This window comes from Phyllostomus discolor, chromosome X, assembly GCF_004126475.2.
Source record: "Phyllostomus discolor isolate MPI-MPIP mPhyDis1 chromosome X, mPhyDis1.pri.v3, whole genome shotgun sequence".
Classification (NCBI taxonomy): domain Eukaryota; kingdom Metazoa; phylum Chordata; class Mammalia; order Chiroptera; family Phyllostomidae; genus Phyllostomus; species Phyllostomus discolor.
The window spans coordinates 7,269,269-7,287,028 of record NC_050198.1 but is presented as its reverse complement, the minus strand read 5'-3'; the positions used below and the strand labels follow the sequence as shown (position 1 = coordinate 7,287,028).

The 17,760-nt window shown below is 42.3% G+C and overlaps 1 protein-coding gene across 1 annotated transcript in view; it reads left to right on the top strand.

Moving 5' to 3' along the window:
• The window catches only part of MAP3K15 (mitogen-activated protein kinase kinase kinase 15), an 80,472-nt gene that overhangs the window by 52,148 nt on the left and 10,564 nt on the right, over positions 1-17,760 (top strand). The window contains exons 15-19 of the mRNA XM_036016847.1: positions 1,550-1,683; positions 3,896-4,023; positions 6,370-6,500; positions 6,718-6,823; positions 15,193-15,350. Of these exons, the coding sequence (XP_035872740.1) occupies positions 1,550-1,683; positions 3,896-4,023; positions 6,370-6,500; positions 6,718-6,823; positions 15,193-15,350 (657 nt within the window). The remainder of the gene's footprint in view (positions 1-1,549; positions 1,684-3,895; positions 4,024-6,369; positions 6,501-6,717; positions 6,824-15,192; positions 15,351-17,760) is intronic.

Below are 17,760 nucleotides of genomic sequence, written 5' to 3'. Positions count from 1 at the left end.
TTTATTGTATCTTTGATGCTTAAAGAAAATGCCCCATTTTGTGTGAAAAATTTTTATATGTATATTTAAAAATACTCATTTATGAATGAGCTAACCATCACTATCCATGACTTTCAAAGATTAACTTTAACACCTCTCTATAGAAAACCTTACTTAGGAGTCCTCTCAGCTAAGATGTTTAAGAAAAATTTGTCATGGACTAGACTAAAATTTCCTGTTGGGCACAACCTCAAGAAAAGTTTTTTTGTCTAAGCCAATTAATAATGTTTGTGAGATTAAAAGAGAAACAGTTGACCAACTGGAAGCAGGCTTTTTCACTTATGCCTACAGTGACTTTAGTTATAGCTACTTGCACATAATATATTAAATATAACAATTTAAAGTCATTTTTAAAAAGTAGGATATCATAAGCTATTTTGAATAGCACAACTGTAGTCCATAATTACAGGTATATTTAAATCTTATGCAATTATTCAGATTTGCCATTAATTCAGGTTCTCCCAATAATTACAATTTAATGAAATTTTATTATACTTTCAAGTTAGACTGAAATTCATTCCTTGAGGCTTCTTTCAGGATAATCTCAAAGAGGTCATTTTAATAATATAGTTAGGTACTTGAATTCTTAGCTTTGAATTGAAGTTTATTGTAGAAATGAACTGAGTGATGTAGTTTGAAGATAACAGATGTGGGGCAGAGAAAGGTGTAAGATAAAAAGCCTTTATGGAGCAGGCTGATATGTCTGCTTTAATCGGACAATGATGAGGACCCATTAGTAAACTTAACTGTCATGAGCACCACTAGAAGTAAATGGGAAGAGACATGCATGCATGCTGTTCTGTGTACTTCTGTAACTCAACACAGTAGAGCATAGGAAACAACAGAAAGAATCTGCTGCTTATGCTTCACTTAAGTATTGCTCACCCTAGAGTTCCATTTTTTTTAATCCTTGAGAAGAAATAAGTAGAATGCAGCTGTGCACCAACTTTTGATAAGTTTTGAGGAATAAAATAGCAATCCTAATTGTAGGTCAATTTTTATGGTATGTGTAACACTAGGTTTATACATCTAAAGGTGGGGGCAACCCCACATTCGTACTTTGCATTAACACAATTTCAATTTTACTGACCTTCAGTTATTTTCTGGGCTATAGAAGGAGGTTTGTTTACTGACAAGCTGATAGGTGATCATGCAGGGAAACACTTATTTGGGGTAGTTGACATGCTAGGAAGCATTTTTAAATTGCAGCATTAAAGTGGGAAGAATTCTCCAAAAGGTGAGCTAGCTAAAAGTTTCATATGAGCTATATTTTTAAATTTCTTGAATTCCATTTCATAAAATTATGTTATGAATATGTGGGTAACTGAGAATTCTACCTCTTTAAAGTAAGTGAGTAATGAAAAGAACATAACTTAAGAAATGTGACCTGCCTGATACTCAAATAGCATTATTCATAAGTTTTTAAAAATTACAGGACAATGCTTGGGCTTTTATGGAGCTTCTCCACAAGTAGTGTGCTTTTTTTTTTATCTTGCTTTTCCTTCTTTAGTATGAGTATGACCGAGATGCAACTGGCAATCGAGTTATACTGGGGAGAGGTGCATATGGGATCGTGTATGCCGGAAGAGATCTGAGCAATCAAGTACGGATAGCTATCAAAGAAATCCCAGAGAAAGAGAGCAGGCAAGTGGGGCAGACCTTCCGCATTTCCTCAGTCACCACTTCTACAACCTAATCCTGTGCCCATCACAGACAGTGTAGATGATTTAAGGATGAAAGCATATGTCATCAAAAAATTTGCAGTTCTCTTATAATAAGGGTGATTTACATTTGTTCTGTGCATATTATAAATGGATTGAGGAAATGGGATTATTTCATTTAGGAGCATGTGGATTGCAGTCATATTTTAAAAGAAAATTGGTCTTATTTCCACCCATCATCTAGGTCTACAGTTTTACGTTTTTACATAGTCGTTTGCAAACATTTAAAATATGACTCGGTGTTTTAAATCACATTGTAACCATTTTAAATGGCTATCATTTATTCAGATATATCATTACAGAAAATTAAATGTGGTTGAAAAATTAATTTTCGCCATACAGACTTCTTTTATACCCAGCCCTTCAACCCCACCCATAGATTTTGGGTTTATTATAATCACCAGTAATACTAACTCAATTTCTTCAACATTTTTAGAGTCTAGTTAAATGTTTATTTCTTTTTAACTTCATTTACCCTAATTCTAAACAAGTGCCTTGCATTGCTGATTGTGAAGTGTTTTTGTAGAGTCTACATACACAGTAATAGCCAGAGCATAAGAAATAATAGGTGCATGCTCCATAGGTCTGGTCAGACCACATCTGCAGTGTTGCCTTCAGTGATGAACACTGATGGCCATATGCAAAGACCCCTCCATCGGGGTGATTGGTGAATTATTAGGAATGGCTAACAAGTGATTTCTAGTAGCTCTAAGACTGTTCACCACTCACTGGTTCTTTCATTCATTCACTTTCATTTCATTGATTTATTTTAATGGGATTGCATGTTATCATATTTAAATTATAAGGCAAAATCTTAGAGGAACTCATTCAACTTCTTCCAATGCTGAGGAAGATTAAATGACTTCATTAAGGTCACAAAGGAATAAGACTAGGATTCAGCCTCTTGAATTTCTAGTTCAATATTCTGTGTCTTATTCTCACAATGGCTAAGGTGTGGCAGTTGTTTTTGGGGGGGGATTGCTGGCATGTACCACCGCCTTCAGCTGATTGCTCTAGTTGTTTCAGCTTTTTATTGCTGATAGTTGTTCCTGGGCTTTAGAGCTAGAAGGGACCTTAGAGACTGTTTTGTCCCATTTCCTAAATTTACAGGCTGAACTTATGATATTGGGTGCCTTCTGTGTGGTAGATTCTGGGCTGGCACTGGGGTCTTGGAAGTTTACTACAATACTGTCCTTATCCCAGGGTGCTCCTGGTTTGGTAGGGAATGCAGAAACCTTGCCTGGGAGCCAGAGTGGCAAGTGTCATAATAGAGGACTATACTGAGTGTAGAACATGAGAGAGAAATGAATTACTCCTCCTGGGTGAGTTGTGGCAAGTTTGAAAAAATAAATAATTTTTGAGATGGTCTTTGAGGGATGACTAGGAGTTCGTTTGGTAGAAAAGGAGGCCAAAACATTCTATGCTGAGGGAAGAACAAAGCTAATAAGCACAGTATATTCAGATAACAGCAAATTGTTGTGACTTGAATGTAGGATGTAGGTCAGTGGAGGGTCTTGAGGAAGCAAAAAATTTAAATATGTAGTTTGACCTAAGTTTGAAGATCCTTGTGTACCATGTCAAGCAACATGGTCTTTATGTGGACTTTGTGAAGGGAAGTGAAATGATGAGGTATATGTTTTAAGAAGAGGGGATATGGTAGCCAGGGACAGAATCAACTAAAGAGGCCAGAGGCTAGAACAGAAATGTCCCTTAGGTGACTTCTGCTGTAGTCTGGAATGAGTCTGCAGAATGAGACTAGAAGGCAGGAGGACATAACCTTCTAGAACAGCACCCTTCATGGGGACTGGTGAGAGAAGCCAAGGATGGTTGGGGAATTCAGGCCCTAACAAACACTACAATCGTAACAATAGCAGCCATTTATTGAGTACCTACCACATAACAGGCACTCCACTGGGTGCTTGAGAAATTTTACACATTTTGGCCCCCAACAACCCTGTGTGGCTGGTATTATTACTGCTAATTTACAGATGAGAAACTGAGTATGTTCATGGGAGCCAAGGGGGAGGTTTCGAGAAAGAAGGGATGGCCAGCATCAGGGAAGGTACTGGTGATATGATGTGGACCCTAAGCCCCAGGGATTTGACAAGTGATGCTGGCTTTGTTTCTCCTACTAGGAACACCCAGTCCCTTCATGAGGAGATAGCCCTGCACAGGCACCTCAAGCACCGCAATGTCGTTCAGTACCTGAGCTCTGTTTCCGAAAATGGCTACATTAAGATATTCATGGAGCAGGTGCCTGGTGGTGAGTAGTCGCTGGGTCTGGTCTGACACTCTGAAAGTCACTGATGGAAATATAATATACATGTCATTATCCATCCTGCAATTTAAAAATGACAGACCTCTCAGACGTGGAAGAGCATGTACTACTCAGAGGATCTGCGTGAAAACTTTCCATTATTATGTAAACAGTCTATTTCTGGTTTGTTAATTCAATCATCAAACATTCATTGAGGGTCTACTGAGTGCCCACCACTGGCTGAGTGCTGGAGACAAAGATGAATAAAGCATAGTCTCTGGTCTTGAAGCCTTCACAGTCTAGGAGTTTAAAAGGTGTTTTGGACATTGCAGAACAGTATGTTGACAGTGAAGTCGAACACCAGTGCTTTATCTACAAAATCCCCAAATGCAGCAGTATGGTGCAAGAATAAGAAGAGTTCCTTGGGTCCAGAGCTAGATGATCTAATTTGAATTGGCCCTTCCACATGCAAATTCTGTAACCTCAGGCAAAATCTTTACCTCACTGTGCCCTCAGTTTTTTGATTGACTAAGTGAATTGTAAAACTGGAGTAATAACAATCACTATAATATTTGGTCTATCCACTGCTGGGATTATACCCTAAGAACCCTAAAACACCAGTCCAAAAGAACCTATGCACCCCTATGTTCATAGCAGCACTATTTACAATAGTCAAGTGCTGGATGCAACCTAAGTGCCCATCAGTAAATGAATGGATCAATAAACTATGGTACATTTACATGATGGAATACTATGCAGCAGAAAGAAAGAAGGCTCTCCTACCCTTTGGGACAGCATGGATGGAACTGGAGAGCATTATGCTAAGTGAAATAAGCCAGGCAGTGAAAGACAAATACCATATGATCTCACCTTTAAGTAGAACCTAATCAACAAAACAAACAAGCAAGCAAATTATAACCAAAGACATTGAAATTAAGAACTGACAGTAGCCAGAGGGGAGGTGGGAGGGGATAATGGGGGGAAAAGGAGGAAGGGTTTTCAGGAACATCTATAAAGGACACATGGACAAAACCAAGGGGGGGTAGGATCAAGGGTAGAAAGTGGGGATGGCTGGGGTAGGGGGTTGGGGGGAAATGGAGACAACTGTACTTGAACAACAATAAAAAAATAAAAAAAATATTTGGCATAATAATAATTGCTGGAGTAATATTGCCCCTTTCTTTGTGGGGCTTTGAATGGATTAAATAAGAAAACATACGTGTAGCTCTTAAAATGGTGCCTGGCAGAAAAGGAGAACTCAGTAAGTGTTCGTTTAAAAAATAAGAATAATAAAATAATGATAAGGAATAATAATGATAATTATGATCTCAATACAAATGTAAAAACTTCAATTAGAAATCCATATTTACTCATTCAACCAACAATTATTAAGAGCCTATTATTATATTAGGAGCCTAACTATATATATTAAGAGCCGGACAATGGGCTTGATTTTGAGGGTTACATTAAGGAGAAATAAAGTTTCTTCTTCTCTCAGTTTGCTCACAGTCTAGCAGAAAATATGCCAATTGCTGTTCACATTAATTGATATTCCAGGCATGAGGTTTAAGGATGATAGTAGATGTCTGCATTCCCTTTTGCAGATGGGGAACTGAGGCATAGCTAGGTTCCCCATATCTCTGGGAAAGGGGGAAAGCTGAGACTGTCTGATACCTGGGAGCCTGCACAATGACCTTTGAAACAGATGATCAGAATAAAGTGAATGGAGGTTTACTTTGGACCCAAAGGTTCAATGTTTAATATTATAACTGTAGGGGGGTTGCTAAGATGGCTTAGTCCCTATGACCTGGCATTGGGTCTTCTCCCACTGAAGATGCAGAGACCCAACATCCTCTGATCCTGGTCCCTGTTACCCTACAGTGCTCCTCCCTCTGGTCCTATTCACCTCTGAACTCAGGGAGAGATGTAAAATGCGGCTTTGACCCAAGCCGAATGGCTGAGACACTTGTCCAGGATGTACAGTGTTGGGCCAGCCCTCCCAAGGTCATAGAGCATTGCTGCACTCTCCTGACTTTGTGCAGTTGAGCAGAGCTAAACCCAACAGTGGCTCTGGTGAATTTCCAGAGTCACAAGGAGTTCCTATTCACCCTCCACCTCCTCCAGTCAGGCTGATGTGCTGATTCCCTTCCAGTCCCTTCTCTGACTGTGGTGGTCACACATCTGGGAAACAGGCAACAGGGGGAGAGCAAAGGCATTGCATTTAGCCCAGCTACAGAGATTTTGGCATGAGTGCTTACATTAGGATAGAAACATTACCTGACCATACTTCCCTGAACTCTTAGAATTGAATGTTCATCACCCTGATGAGTTTTCTGCTGTATCCATTTCCAGGAAGCCTTTCTACTCTTTTGCAATCAAAGTGGGGGCCGTTAAAGGAGTCCATCATCAAGTTTTACACCAAGCAGATCCTGGAAGGCCTTAAGTATCTCCACGACAACCAAGTTGTGCACAGAGACATAAAGGTACTTGCTTGTCTGAGCCAAAGAGGTCTTGTTAGTAAATCTCAGATTATACCAGCTGCTGGTAGTGTCACGGAAATGAAAGGACTGAGCATGACAGTCCCCAAAGTGTAATGTCTGGGCTTCCTAGACACTTTTAACTGTTTCTTAAGGTCAAAATTTGTTTTGTGTTTGTTTTTTGAAATGACTTTAAGTGTTTGATGTTCTTCCTTCTCTAAAGGGTGATAATGTTCTGGTGAATATCTATAGCGGAGTACTGAAAATCTGCGATTTTGGAACATCTAAACACCTTGTAGGAGTGAATGCTTGTGTAGACACGTTTGCTGGTAAGCAGAACCGAGCTTGGCTTGTGGGAAATTGATCATTGAAGTGGAAGGTGTGTTGTCCCCACCTTCAGATTGTTTGAACTTTGTCATAATGATGCACTCAGCCAGCTACTGTGGCAACAAGATTACCTTACTTTCTTCTTTGCCTTCAAAGGTTGGGTGGGTATAGTAGTCTGCTTGAGGTTTTCTGAGGTTTCTAACCAATCAGCAAACTGGTGGCATCTCTTTTAAGTTAATAGCATGTAATTTGGAATTGTGGGTAATTCTGAACAACAGCATTCCTCAGACAGCTTAGTAGGACGTTTTATTGGTGTGTCATAAAAATAGCCTGTTACTTGAGTGAATTCTGGTACCTTGTGCTTTGATAGGATTAAGTTTCCAAGGGCAGGAATATAGTACTCTTAAGTGGGTTTGAGGAATTGGAGTTTCTTTTCCATGTGTCAGTGATGGATCATGTAAGTGTTGAGAGGGGCTGGATTCACAAAGTGGTCTAAAATTGCCAGGTAGCTTTCTTTTTACAAAACCAATGAGTAGAATGATGCTCAAAGGGTACCTATGGCTTTTTAAAGCTCTTGCTTAAAAGCAACTATGGCAAAAACTTTCATCCTTGGAAAGAAGTACTCATTTTGAATAAGTAAAGATTTATAATCCCCTAATGTATAATAAAAGGATCACAAAGATCATGCTTGATGGAATTATGAAACAGTACTTGTTTTCAAGTACTAGCTTTGTACTTGATTTTATAGCTTTGAAATAAGCTATAAAATCCAGATGACTGTTCCCTGTTCCTATAGCACCAAAGTGTACAGTGGACAAGTTTGGCCTCATCTTGGGAAGACTTTTCTTTAACAAGAGAGTTGTTGTATGTCAGCCATTGGACGCCCACAGTGGAGACACATTCCCTATCTAAAGGGAACTTTCATGCATCAGAAATGACTTCTCAGCTGTAAACCAGGGGAGGTACATGTACCTCAAAATGGAAAAATATTACAATGAGGACTACACCATAATCTGGCGAAGGAAGAGTGTGTTGAATTTTCATTCATTGTTTCTGATATAAATCTACATATATCAACGAGTATATATGAGTATGTACATATGTATGTATGACTGGCACATTTTTTCACTATCTCAATTGAAAATGACTTATCCTCCTCTTTGGAAGGTACCACTTAGCTTGGCAATATGTAGCAAGAAGGACTCTGATATGACAAGAAGTTATTTCAAGACATAAAACCCCCAACAATTTATCTCATAATTAGCATGCCCAAGGAGAAAAAATTCACAAAGAAAAGACGTGTATAATTCATTATCGCATATCACATTTTCCCAATTAATTGGTTTGAGGAGGCATGGATTTTGCATTGTAAAATAATTCTGGAGTGTTTGGGGAATAATAAAGAAGTCTCATTTTGGGGAAGAAAGTCCCCTGCATATAATTACTGTTTGCAAAACAGAGCAGTCCTGTAAAGACATCTTATCCTGTTGGCCAACGAGGTAGGCCTTTTCCACGCAAATGCCCAGAGGCTCTTGGAATCAGGAAAGAGAGTCATTGGCTTCAGTCAGCTTCTTGGCTTAAAACCTTCTCTTCCCACGTTCCTCTAAAGGGTTTTCATGTGTGTGTAAACAAGCTAGAACAGGAGGAAGGGCCTTTATAGCCAGGGTCAGCCCCCTTTGCTTTTGTTTATTGACAGCGTTATTGAGGTATGACTTACATATCATAAAATGCACCCATTTGAAATGCACAACTCAACAGTTTCTAGTCAGTTTTCCTAGTCATGCAGCGATCGCCACACGCTAGGTTTCTAATGTTTCCATCATCCCCCAAAAGGCCCCTGTACCGCTTTGCAGTTAATCCAAATTCTCACCCAGTCCCAGGTGAGCACTAATCTACTCTTTGTTTGCATAGAATTGCTCTGGGGATTTCAAAGAAGTGGAATAGTAGCGCATCTAGTCCTTTGCATGGCGCTTCTTTCACCACAGTCTTTTCGAGGTTCACCTGTGTGCCTGTGTTAGCACTTGGTTCCTTTTCTGGCTGAATAGTCTTCCATTGTGTGGCTAGACCACATTCTGTTTATCCACCTACCAGTTAGTAGTCATTGGGATTGTTTCCACTTTGGGGAACTGTTGTGAATGACACAGCTGTGAGCTCCCACACAGGAGCCTTTGTGTGGACACATTTTCATCCCTCTTGGGTCGATACGGAGGAGTGGAACTCAGGACAGGAACTCTGTTCTGGTCTATAGCTGTAAACATCCTTGATTCAGATTCATGCTCAATCACTTGCTAGCTGTGTGGCCTTGGGCATGTTATTTAACCTCTCTGTGCCTCAGTTGCTTCACAAGTAAAACTTCATAGTACCTACTTCATAGAGCTTTTTGAGGGTTTACATGAGTTAATATTGGTGAGGTGCGTTGACCAGTACCTGGTTCATAGCAAGTGCAACTGAAGTATTTGTGAAATAAGTATTGCTTCACACTTAGAAGTCACAGGTTATTAGAGCCAGCAGGAGCCTTTGAGAGAATTAAATTTGGGGACATAACTCACATGTTAAATGTATTGGACTCAGAGGGTGTAATCGTAACAGCCATTTTATTTTTGTCTCCCACTGCCCTTTATATCCTGCTCAGGGCACCTGTCCTTTTCTGTGACTTTTCCAGCTACCAGTAGATAACAAAGAGAAAGTCTTTTTAAAAAAATGTTTAGTTTCTTATTTATTTATTTGCATTTGTCAATGACACTTTACATTTAATATTCTGTATCATGTTTAGATGTTCAGCGTAGTGGCTAGAAAATCATGTACTTTATAGAGTGGTCCCCCCAGTGTTTCAAGTATCCACCTGACACCATACTTAGTTATCACAATAGTATGAACTGTATTCCCTATGCTGTACTCTACATCCTCATGACTGTTCTGTCACTACCAACTTGTACTTCTTAATCCCTTCACTTTTTCACTCACTTCCTAAAACCTCCCCCCCCCACCCTCGGACAACTGAAAGAGAAAGTCTTAGTGGCACTTTGAGAAGCTAACAGTCTGCACACCATACTTGGGAGAGCTCCAGCTACCATACTGGTCAATGCTCTGGTCCTCGTTAAAGGGGCAGACTCTTCCCCTGTTCCTGCTGGCCCAGTGGCAGGCAGCACTAGAGTTGGGATGTAGGCCTTTTCTCCTTTCCTCACCTCTTTCCTCTGGACTAGCTATAGGAGGAGAGGAAAGGGCTACAGCATATTTTAGCTTCACTCTCACTGTTCTAGGCTGACTTTGTGTGCTATTACTATTAACACTCCATGGCTGGGTCCCTCTGGATATAGCTCCCAATGCCATGGGCAGGGGCGTATTCTTTAGCTGACTGCCCCCTGCTCCCCACCCCCGCTCAGTCATTATATTCATTTGTCCATGTGTTCCTGCTGTGAGGGATCCAGCACTGCCTTGGGGCAGGATTTCTTTTTAAATGACCCTAAGGCATTATTTATACAACAGGTCCCACATCTGGTATCTGGGGTTCATGCACCTCTCACCTGCTGTCAAGAGGGCGTGGCAGTATCTGTAGACCCATGGTCCCCCACACTGCTGCTCTAAGCTGCTTTTGTTCCCATGGGAACCAGCAATCTGTGCAGCTTACCTGCAGGGGACACATACATATGTAGCTCTGAGTGGGACCCAAGGAGCCTGCAAAAGGCGTTCAGGAAGAGGAAGTGGGGCCCCTTTCTACCAGGGCCATCCCTTGGGTAGGGCAACTGAGGTAGCCCTGGGGCTGTGGAAAGATGAAACTTCTCATTTCTGTGCTTCGTTAATATTAAATTTTCAAACTTTGGGCTTTAATATTATCTCAAAGGGGCCCATGAAAGATACTAATACATGTGGTCTCCTTTCAAGTGTGATTATGCTAAGTGGATGTTGAGTTGCTTGAGTCACTATAGGCCCACACCCTTCTGGGGGCAGCCCTTCCCCAGTTCCCTTCATGAGAGAGGGTAGACCTCCCAGCACAGTTTTCTCTAAAGAAGTCACTTTCAATACCTCCCACCTCTAGTCTCTACTCTTTCAACCCTTTGAACCCCTTGATCTGGGTGGGAGGTCCCTGGGTCAGTAGCCATGGATCCTCTGGTCACCTTTTTTGGAGCTCCACACCCCTGCATGGATATCGGTACCTGAGAGCCATGGCTGGCCAGGTGAGCTGTGTGTGGGCACACCTGGGGTTGGGGGAGTGCACTTAAGGAGGATATGAAGCTCTCTAGCCTCTCTAAAAGAGCCATTTTTAAGGCAATCAAATGTTCCAGAAGTTCTGTATCATTCAGATACCCCCTATGGCATCTTCACTTGGTTTTCTTGACGGAAGCCAGCCTTTGCTACAGTGCATAGCATGCACACCACCTGGGGACAACCCCTTAACTGTTTGAAATAGTCACATGGCTCCATCTCTGGGCTGTTTACAGGGAATGGATAGTTGCCCTAGGAATACCGTAGTAAATAAAATGGAGCACCCAGGTTCCCACTGTTGCTCTACACTCTCTGGTCATATGGAAACAAGTCACATTATCACTTTGGAAATCCTTGCATCAGCTCCTTTTATTCAGGCAGCTTTTCTTTCACTTGTGTTTCTCCTAGATTTATTACATAAATCAGCTATGTCACGGTGCATAGCTGCAAATTTGGAGACAGAAGACCTGGGTTTTAGCTTGAGCGAATCCCCTGGCTGCTCTGTTTCCTCGGATGTGAGATGGAAATAACAGTAGATAGTGCCTCCTCGGCCTGACCTCATGGAATTATGAGAGTCAGGTGGACAAACACTCCATGGAGACACTTCGTAAGCCATTGAGTGCTAATTGGAAATCTGATGCTGTGGCCATAGTCTCCATGATGAGCCCCCTCAGTGATCCCCACCTCCTGGTACTCACAGCCTTGTGTAATTTCCTCCCCTTGAATGAAAGCTAAACTTAGTGACTCACTTCTAATGAATCAAATAAGGCAGAGCAGTGATGTGTGACCTGGAGGCTAGGTCAGAAAAGGCAGTGGGTCTTCTCTTTTGCATCACTTGCTCTGGGGGAAGGTATGATTGGAGCCACCCTATTGAGGATTACACTAGGAAGAAACTAGAGGCCCTTCCCAGCCCCCACATGAGTGCGTGGGCTTGGGAGTGGATCCTCCATCTGGGTGCTCCATTTTATTTACTACAGTATTCCTAGGGCAACCATCCATTCCCTGTAAACAGTTGAACCTTCAGGTGACTGCAGCCCCCACTGACATGTTTGCTGTGGTCTAAGGTGAGACAGCCTGGGCCACATCCACGCAGCCCAGCAGTCCCTGGATTCCAACAGTCAGAAATTGTGTGAGATCCTAAGTGTTGTTTTAAGCTGCTGAAGTTTGGGGTAATCTATTATGTAGCAATAAATAACTAATATGGATGTCATCGCTAAGTCCTTGCCTTTAGAAAGAGTGGTGTTCACTATGATTCCCTATAAAGAAAGTCTCCCAGTTTATCATTAAGTAGTTTAATCCTCCAATCATGAAATAGTTGTACTAAGGTGGACATTTAGTTGACCAGAGTCAATAAGCTGTTGCATTTTGGTTTAGAGCTATTTACTGTTGAATAACTTGGTAAATTTAGTCCCTTGCTCTTTTAAGAATTAACTTTTAGTAAAAAAGAAAAGAATTAACTTTTAGTGATTGTGTTAGTCAGGGTCCAAGCAGGAAAATTGAAATCACCCCAGGTATTTTTACAGGGACAATTTAATAGAAAGAACTGTTTACTGAGACTGAGTTATCAGTAAGCAGTCTATAGCCCTAGGCCTTGGTGGGGTGTGCACAGAGATTTTCAGACCTCTCATGAGGCAGTGGCACTGGGCTGGAACAGGTAACTCTGAGGGAGCAAGATGAAGCTGGTTCTGGAAGTGCAGTCATACTTCACTACTCATCGGCTTCAGAACTTGTCAAGCCCTGTACTCGTCACACTTTGATGAGAAAAAAAATGTTTCAGCACTTGGCACTTGCTCTGGACTTGCTAGAATTTGTATGAGTCACAACACTGCCCCGCAAGAGAAAATGATTTATCATTCGTGTACTCATAAGTTTCAGCACTTGTTACAAGTTCCAAACCGAATTAACGACGAGTACTGGGGTACAACTGTATTTGGATGGCCGAGAAAGCTAGAAACTGAAGCCAAGCGCTGTCACTGGAACTTGCAAAGTGAAGCTTGGTCAGAGGAACAGTCCGTAGATGAGGAGCAAGTAACCAATCTTTTCTTCCTCCATCCTTCCAGACTCTCTCACTCCCTAGTGCCACCTACTGGGAGAGCCTAATAGGGAGCAGCTGGCAAAGCAGAAACGTGGTTTGTAGACTCTCAGACCCAGCATCACAGAGCAGAACCACGAGATAATAACAAGAAACAGCACAGTGTCAAATCTTTCCTTAATGAATGAACTAGGGATTAGTCAGAAGGCACATTTCCTGCCAAAGCCTTTCCCTCGGTGCTTCATAGCAGCAGGAGCCTGAAGGGGATATTGTGGCACTGGAAGTTCCCTTCCTGGGACTCTGGGAATGCCGAACAGCACATCAAATGCTGAGCTTTTTCACCTTGCCCAACCTTGCAGCCATCTGAACATTTGCCCACCAGCAGGCTTTCAGCTGGGAGACCAAAGCTGTCATGTCTGCCCCGCTGCTCTGTTAGACTCACTGATTCAATGCGATTTAGCTTTAAAATAGTAAGAACTAAAGACAGTTTTTACCATTTTAAATTAAAATCCATTTCTTCATTCTAACCAGCCACGGTTATGTGTGGTCAGTGGCTACCATAATGAACAGCACAGAATAAAATATTTCCACTATTGCCAACATTCTATTGGTCAGAGTTGTCCTAGACCCTCTCAAAGGCTCATAAGAAGGAAAAGTGCTACTAAGACATTGATCTTCAAGAGGAGGATGTAGCAGGTAGCATCTCCATATGTTTTTTAAACCAATGAGCGTTTTCTTCAGTGATCAAGACCTGGGAAACGTGATTTGGTTGGTGATCTTCTAGAGACAGGCACTTGAATTTTCTCTGTGCATCAGTGATCTTTATTCACACCTTGGCCCATGTCATCTCTGAGTTTGCTGCTTAGTAGAAACCTCTTTGCCAGCATATAATGTCTGCTGCTGTTGCTTCTACACTTCCCCTTTCCTCAGGCTTAGTTTCTAAGAAAACCAAAGATTTTACTGCCAGAACTCTTGATTGTCCTCTCTGTTTCCATCTCTCCAACAGCCCCTCCTCCCTGTCTGATCACCACCTTCCCTGTGACAACTTCTGGTGGCTCATGAGCCCCAGGAGAAAGGTCCAAAGCCTTCGGAATACATTTCTGCACCCTAGCCACTGCCTCCTTCGTTCTTCCACCCCTGCCCTGTGTCAGGCATTGTTTGTAGTTCCCTGGACTCAATCTGTACTTCACAGCCATGGGCCTTTTCTTAATCTCTTCCACTTACTTGGAAGTCCTCCCATCCTTTTGTCCACTTCTTTGACCTTTGTGGCAGGGGTCTAGTTCACTGGCACCCCCAGCTGCTGCCCCTTTGGACCTGTCACCATGTTCATGGGAGGTCATGCTTTATCCCAACTATTCCCAGCCAGGGGGTACTAGAACAAATATGGGACTCTGCCAGTGGGCAGCTTTGGGATTCCGCACTGACATGGCTGGAGCTAGCTCAGGGCTGTTGTGCTATCTGAAACCCTTCCTACTCAATTCTTCCTTCATCCTGCCCTTTTCCAGAGGCATCAGACCTGCATTGCAGTTCCACAGCTCCCCCTGCCCATCCTGCTCCCTCCTCTTTTATTCTCCATATACCTTATCCCCAATAAATCTTTCATAAGTCTAATCCTATCTTAGCATTTACTTCTCAGAGACCCATGCTGACCCAGCCATATCTTTCCCTGGTTCAAACCAGACAGAATCAAGCAAGTTGTTATCCATATTTTTGAAGCCCTATGTGTACATACTTGTTATAGTACTTACTCTATTTTACCATTGCCACTGTATCACCATCATCATCACCATGTCTGTCTCCTCCACTAGGCAGCTCCCAAAGGTCCTGCACTGTGTTTCTTACATTGTGGTGTCCCTCTCTCTGGCTTGTGTTAATATGTGCGTATTAAATTTGGCCCACTTATCCTTCATGGGGCTGAGTGACCCTCTCTCAACATGATTAGTATTAAAGGAAGACATGTTGCATGTCTCTGGTTAAAGAAAAGATGCAACCATATCATTTATGCATGAGACTAGGCCCCATCTGTCATTAATATGAGAGTTAGAGTTTTAGAGTTCACACTCTTGTTTACTAATGATCTGCTTAGTTTTTATACAATAATGTGCCCACAATGTGTGTTTTCTTTTTTCCCAATAGGCACTCTGCAGTACATGGCACCTGAGATTATCAATCAAGGACTTCGTGGGTATGGCTCCCCAGCTGATATTTGGTCCCTAGGCTGCACCGTCGTTGAGATGGCCACTGGCAGGCCTCCATTCTATGAGCTCGGTGATCCTCAAGTGGCATTGTACAAAGTAAGACATGTTTGGTGATTTAGTTGCTGGCGTTGGGGAAATGTCATGAAAATCAAAATGTCCTTCCAATCCAGAAACCCCTCCACAAAGATAGAAGAGAAAGGAAACAGTTTTATTGTAGAACAGGCATTCAGCCAGAGTATGCTGTGCATCATAGGCAATCCGCTAAGAGATGACAAAGACAGAAATAACTGTCATCCTTTTATTGAATCAAGCAGTACAACCCTTTCCATCTGTGTTCTCAAGAGAAATGCTAACTAGCTCTCAGGTGCGAGGGCTGGGTAGTGCCATTGGTCACAATAGCTCACCAGACATTCATTGGGGTGACCATCTCTGTTTTACCCAAAGGAAAAATAACCTCAGATCTTTAAGATAGGTGGTAGTTTTGAAGTGAGGTGCCACTGAAGTTGGGCTTTTATACTCCAACAGACACCAGGAGACAGAGGCATCTCCTTGATGGGGGTGTTCAAAGACATGGCTCCTGGGTCCTTGAGAAAAACATTCCCAGCAAGAGGCTTACTTACCTTTTTAAAATATTGATCTATACCTCAAAGAGGGAGAACTTACAAGTTTTCTAAAGTAAATATTCTAAGAAAAGAGGGATGCCTCTTCCCTTATTTTTGCAGGAAGAATTAAGCCTCTTATTTTGAATCGGTATTTGCTCTTGTACTGGGTAAGACTCAAAGTACACATGGGTCTGTGTCTTTGGAGAACAGGCTTCTGAGTGAGTTTGGGACAGATGGAACTTTGAGTGTCTGGTGATGTTTTTGTTGTCATTCTGAAAACCCTCCCAGAATTAATTTAAAACATTATTAAATAAATAAAAATAGAAAATAAAACCCTTCCACAGCTAACACGAAGGGCGACCCATGCACATGGAGGCCCACGTAGGACCATTGGCCACTGTGGGTGGGGTTTTACCATTGGGCATGCTCCCTTAAGGACATGACATACTTGCTAGTGACTCCAAGGGAACCTGATGCCAGGACAGCCCTGTGTGTCCAAGGTCAGGTCTGCAGCTTCTGTCTCTTGTACGCTTGGAAAAGTTGAAGAGGGCTGTAGTCTTAAGAGTCCATTACCAGCCATGACCTTTTGTGGAGCCTTTTTGTTTGGTCCAAGGCTAAGAAGGAAGGTCAAAGGACCGAAGGTCAAATGGCCACTGCTTATGGACAGTGAGGCTGCAGTGCATAAAAGCAGCCTGGTGTAATGTGACTCTAGAATGTGATTTCTTCCTTCTTGCTTCTCAGCCCACCTACATGTCTGCTGGGCCTCCAGCTCAACCTAGTTGCCAGAAAGAACTGAAAAGCATGAGTGCAGGTTTGTGCCCATGAGCCAAGTCCAGCCCATGGTGCTGTGGATGCTGTGGGTGCTTTCCTCAAGCCCAGCCCCTGCAGAAGGTTCTCAGAGCTCCCCACCTTCCCAGCAGCTGTCAGGCAGCTCTAAAGCCAAGAACTGAAGTCGACAAGTGTCCTTTGGCATCTGCAGTCCCAACAAGACCCTGACTACCAGGGCTGGAGGACAACAGAGATCTCCACTAGCCCTTCATGTCTATCCATGATGGAGACAACTGGGGCCATTGAAGATCTTACCTGCTGCTTCAGTCATAGGCCTCAGAATAAATAGTAGCTGGTGCTGAGAAAAAGATCAGGGCCAGCCTGAGAGCCATGGCTGGCCACTGATCTGCTCTCAACTATCTGTAACACTCAGGAAACCTATCTGGAGGCTGTGACTTGCTCAGTTCATCCATAGGGCATGAGTCACTCCCCTCTATCTCTTCCTCATGTTTCTGGTTAGCTAATTAGCTATACAAAGTCTTTGAAAATATATTGAGTTTTTAGGTTGGCATGTAAGGTCAGTCTTTACTACAGATTAGAAAGGTACTATTAAATAATGTCTCCTGTGTTCTCTCTGTGAAGACTGTAGAAATTATTTTTGGGACCCCTACAATCCTTCAGAAAAATTTCAAGAAACTTCTGGGTAGTATCGAAAACGAAACCCATAAGGGGGTTCCCCCCCAAAGTAGCTGTTATGGGTTTAATTGTGTCCTCCAAAAAAAGATATATTGAAGATCTAATCCCCTAGTACCTCAGAATATGACATTATTTGGAAACACAGTCTTTACAGAAATAAGTTAAAAAGGGATCAGTCACATGGACCTAATCCCACATGACTGGTATCCTTATAAAAAGGGGAAATTTGGGCACAGACACTCACAGAGAGAACATGTGAAGAGACACAGAGAGGTGGCCATGTGAGAGTGGAGACAGAAATTGCAGTGACGCATCTGCAAGCCAAGGAACACCAAGCATTGCCAGCCACCACCAGAAACTGGGAAGAAGAAAGGCAGGCTTCTCTCCTAGAGAGACAGAGCTTGGCTGACACCGAGGTTTCAGACTTTTAGCCTCCAGAG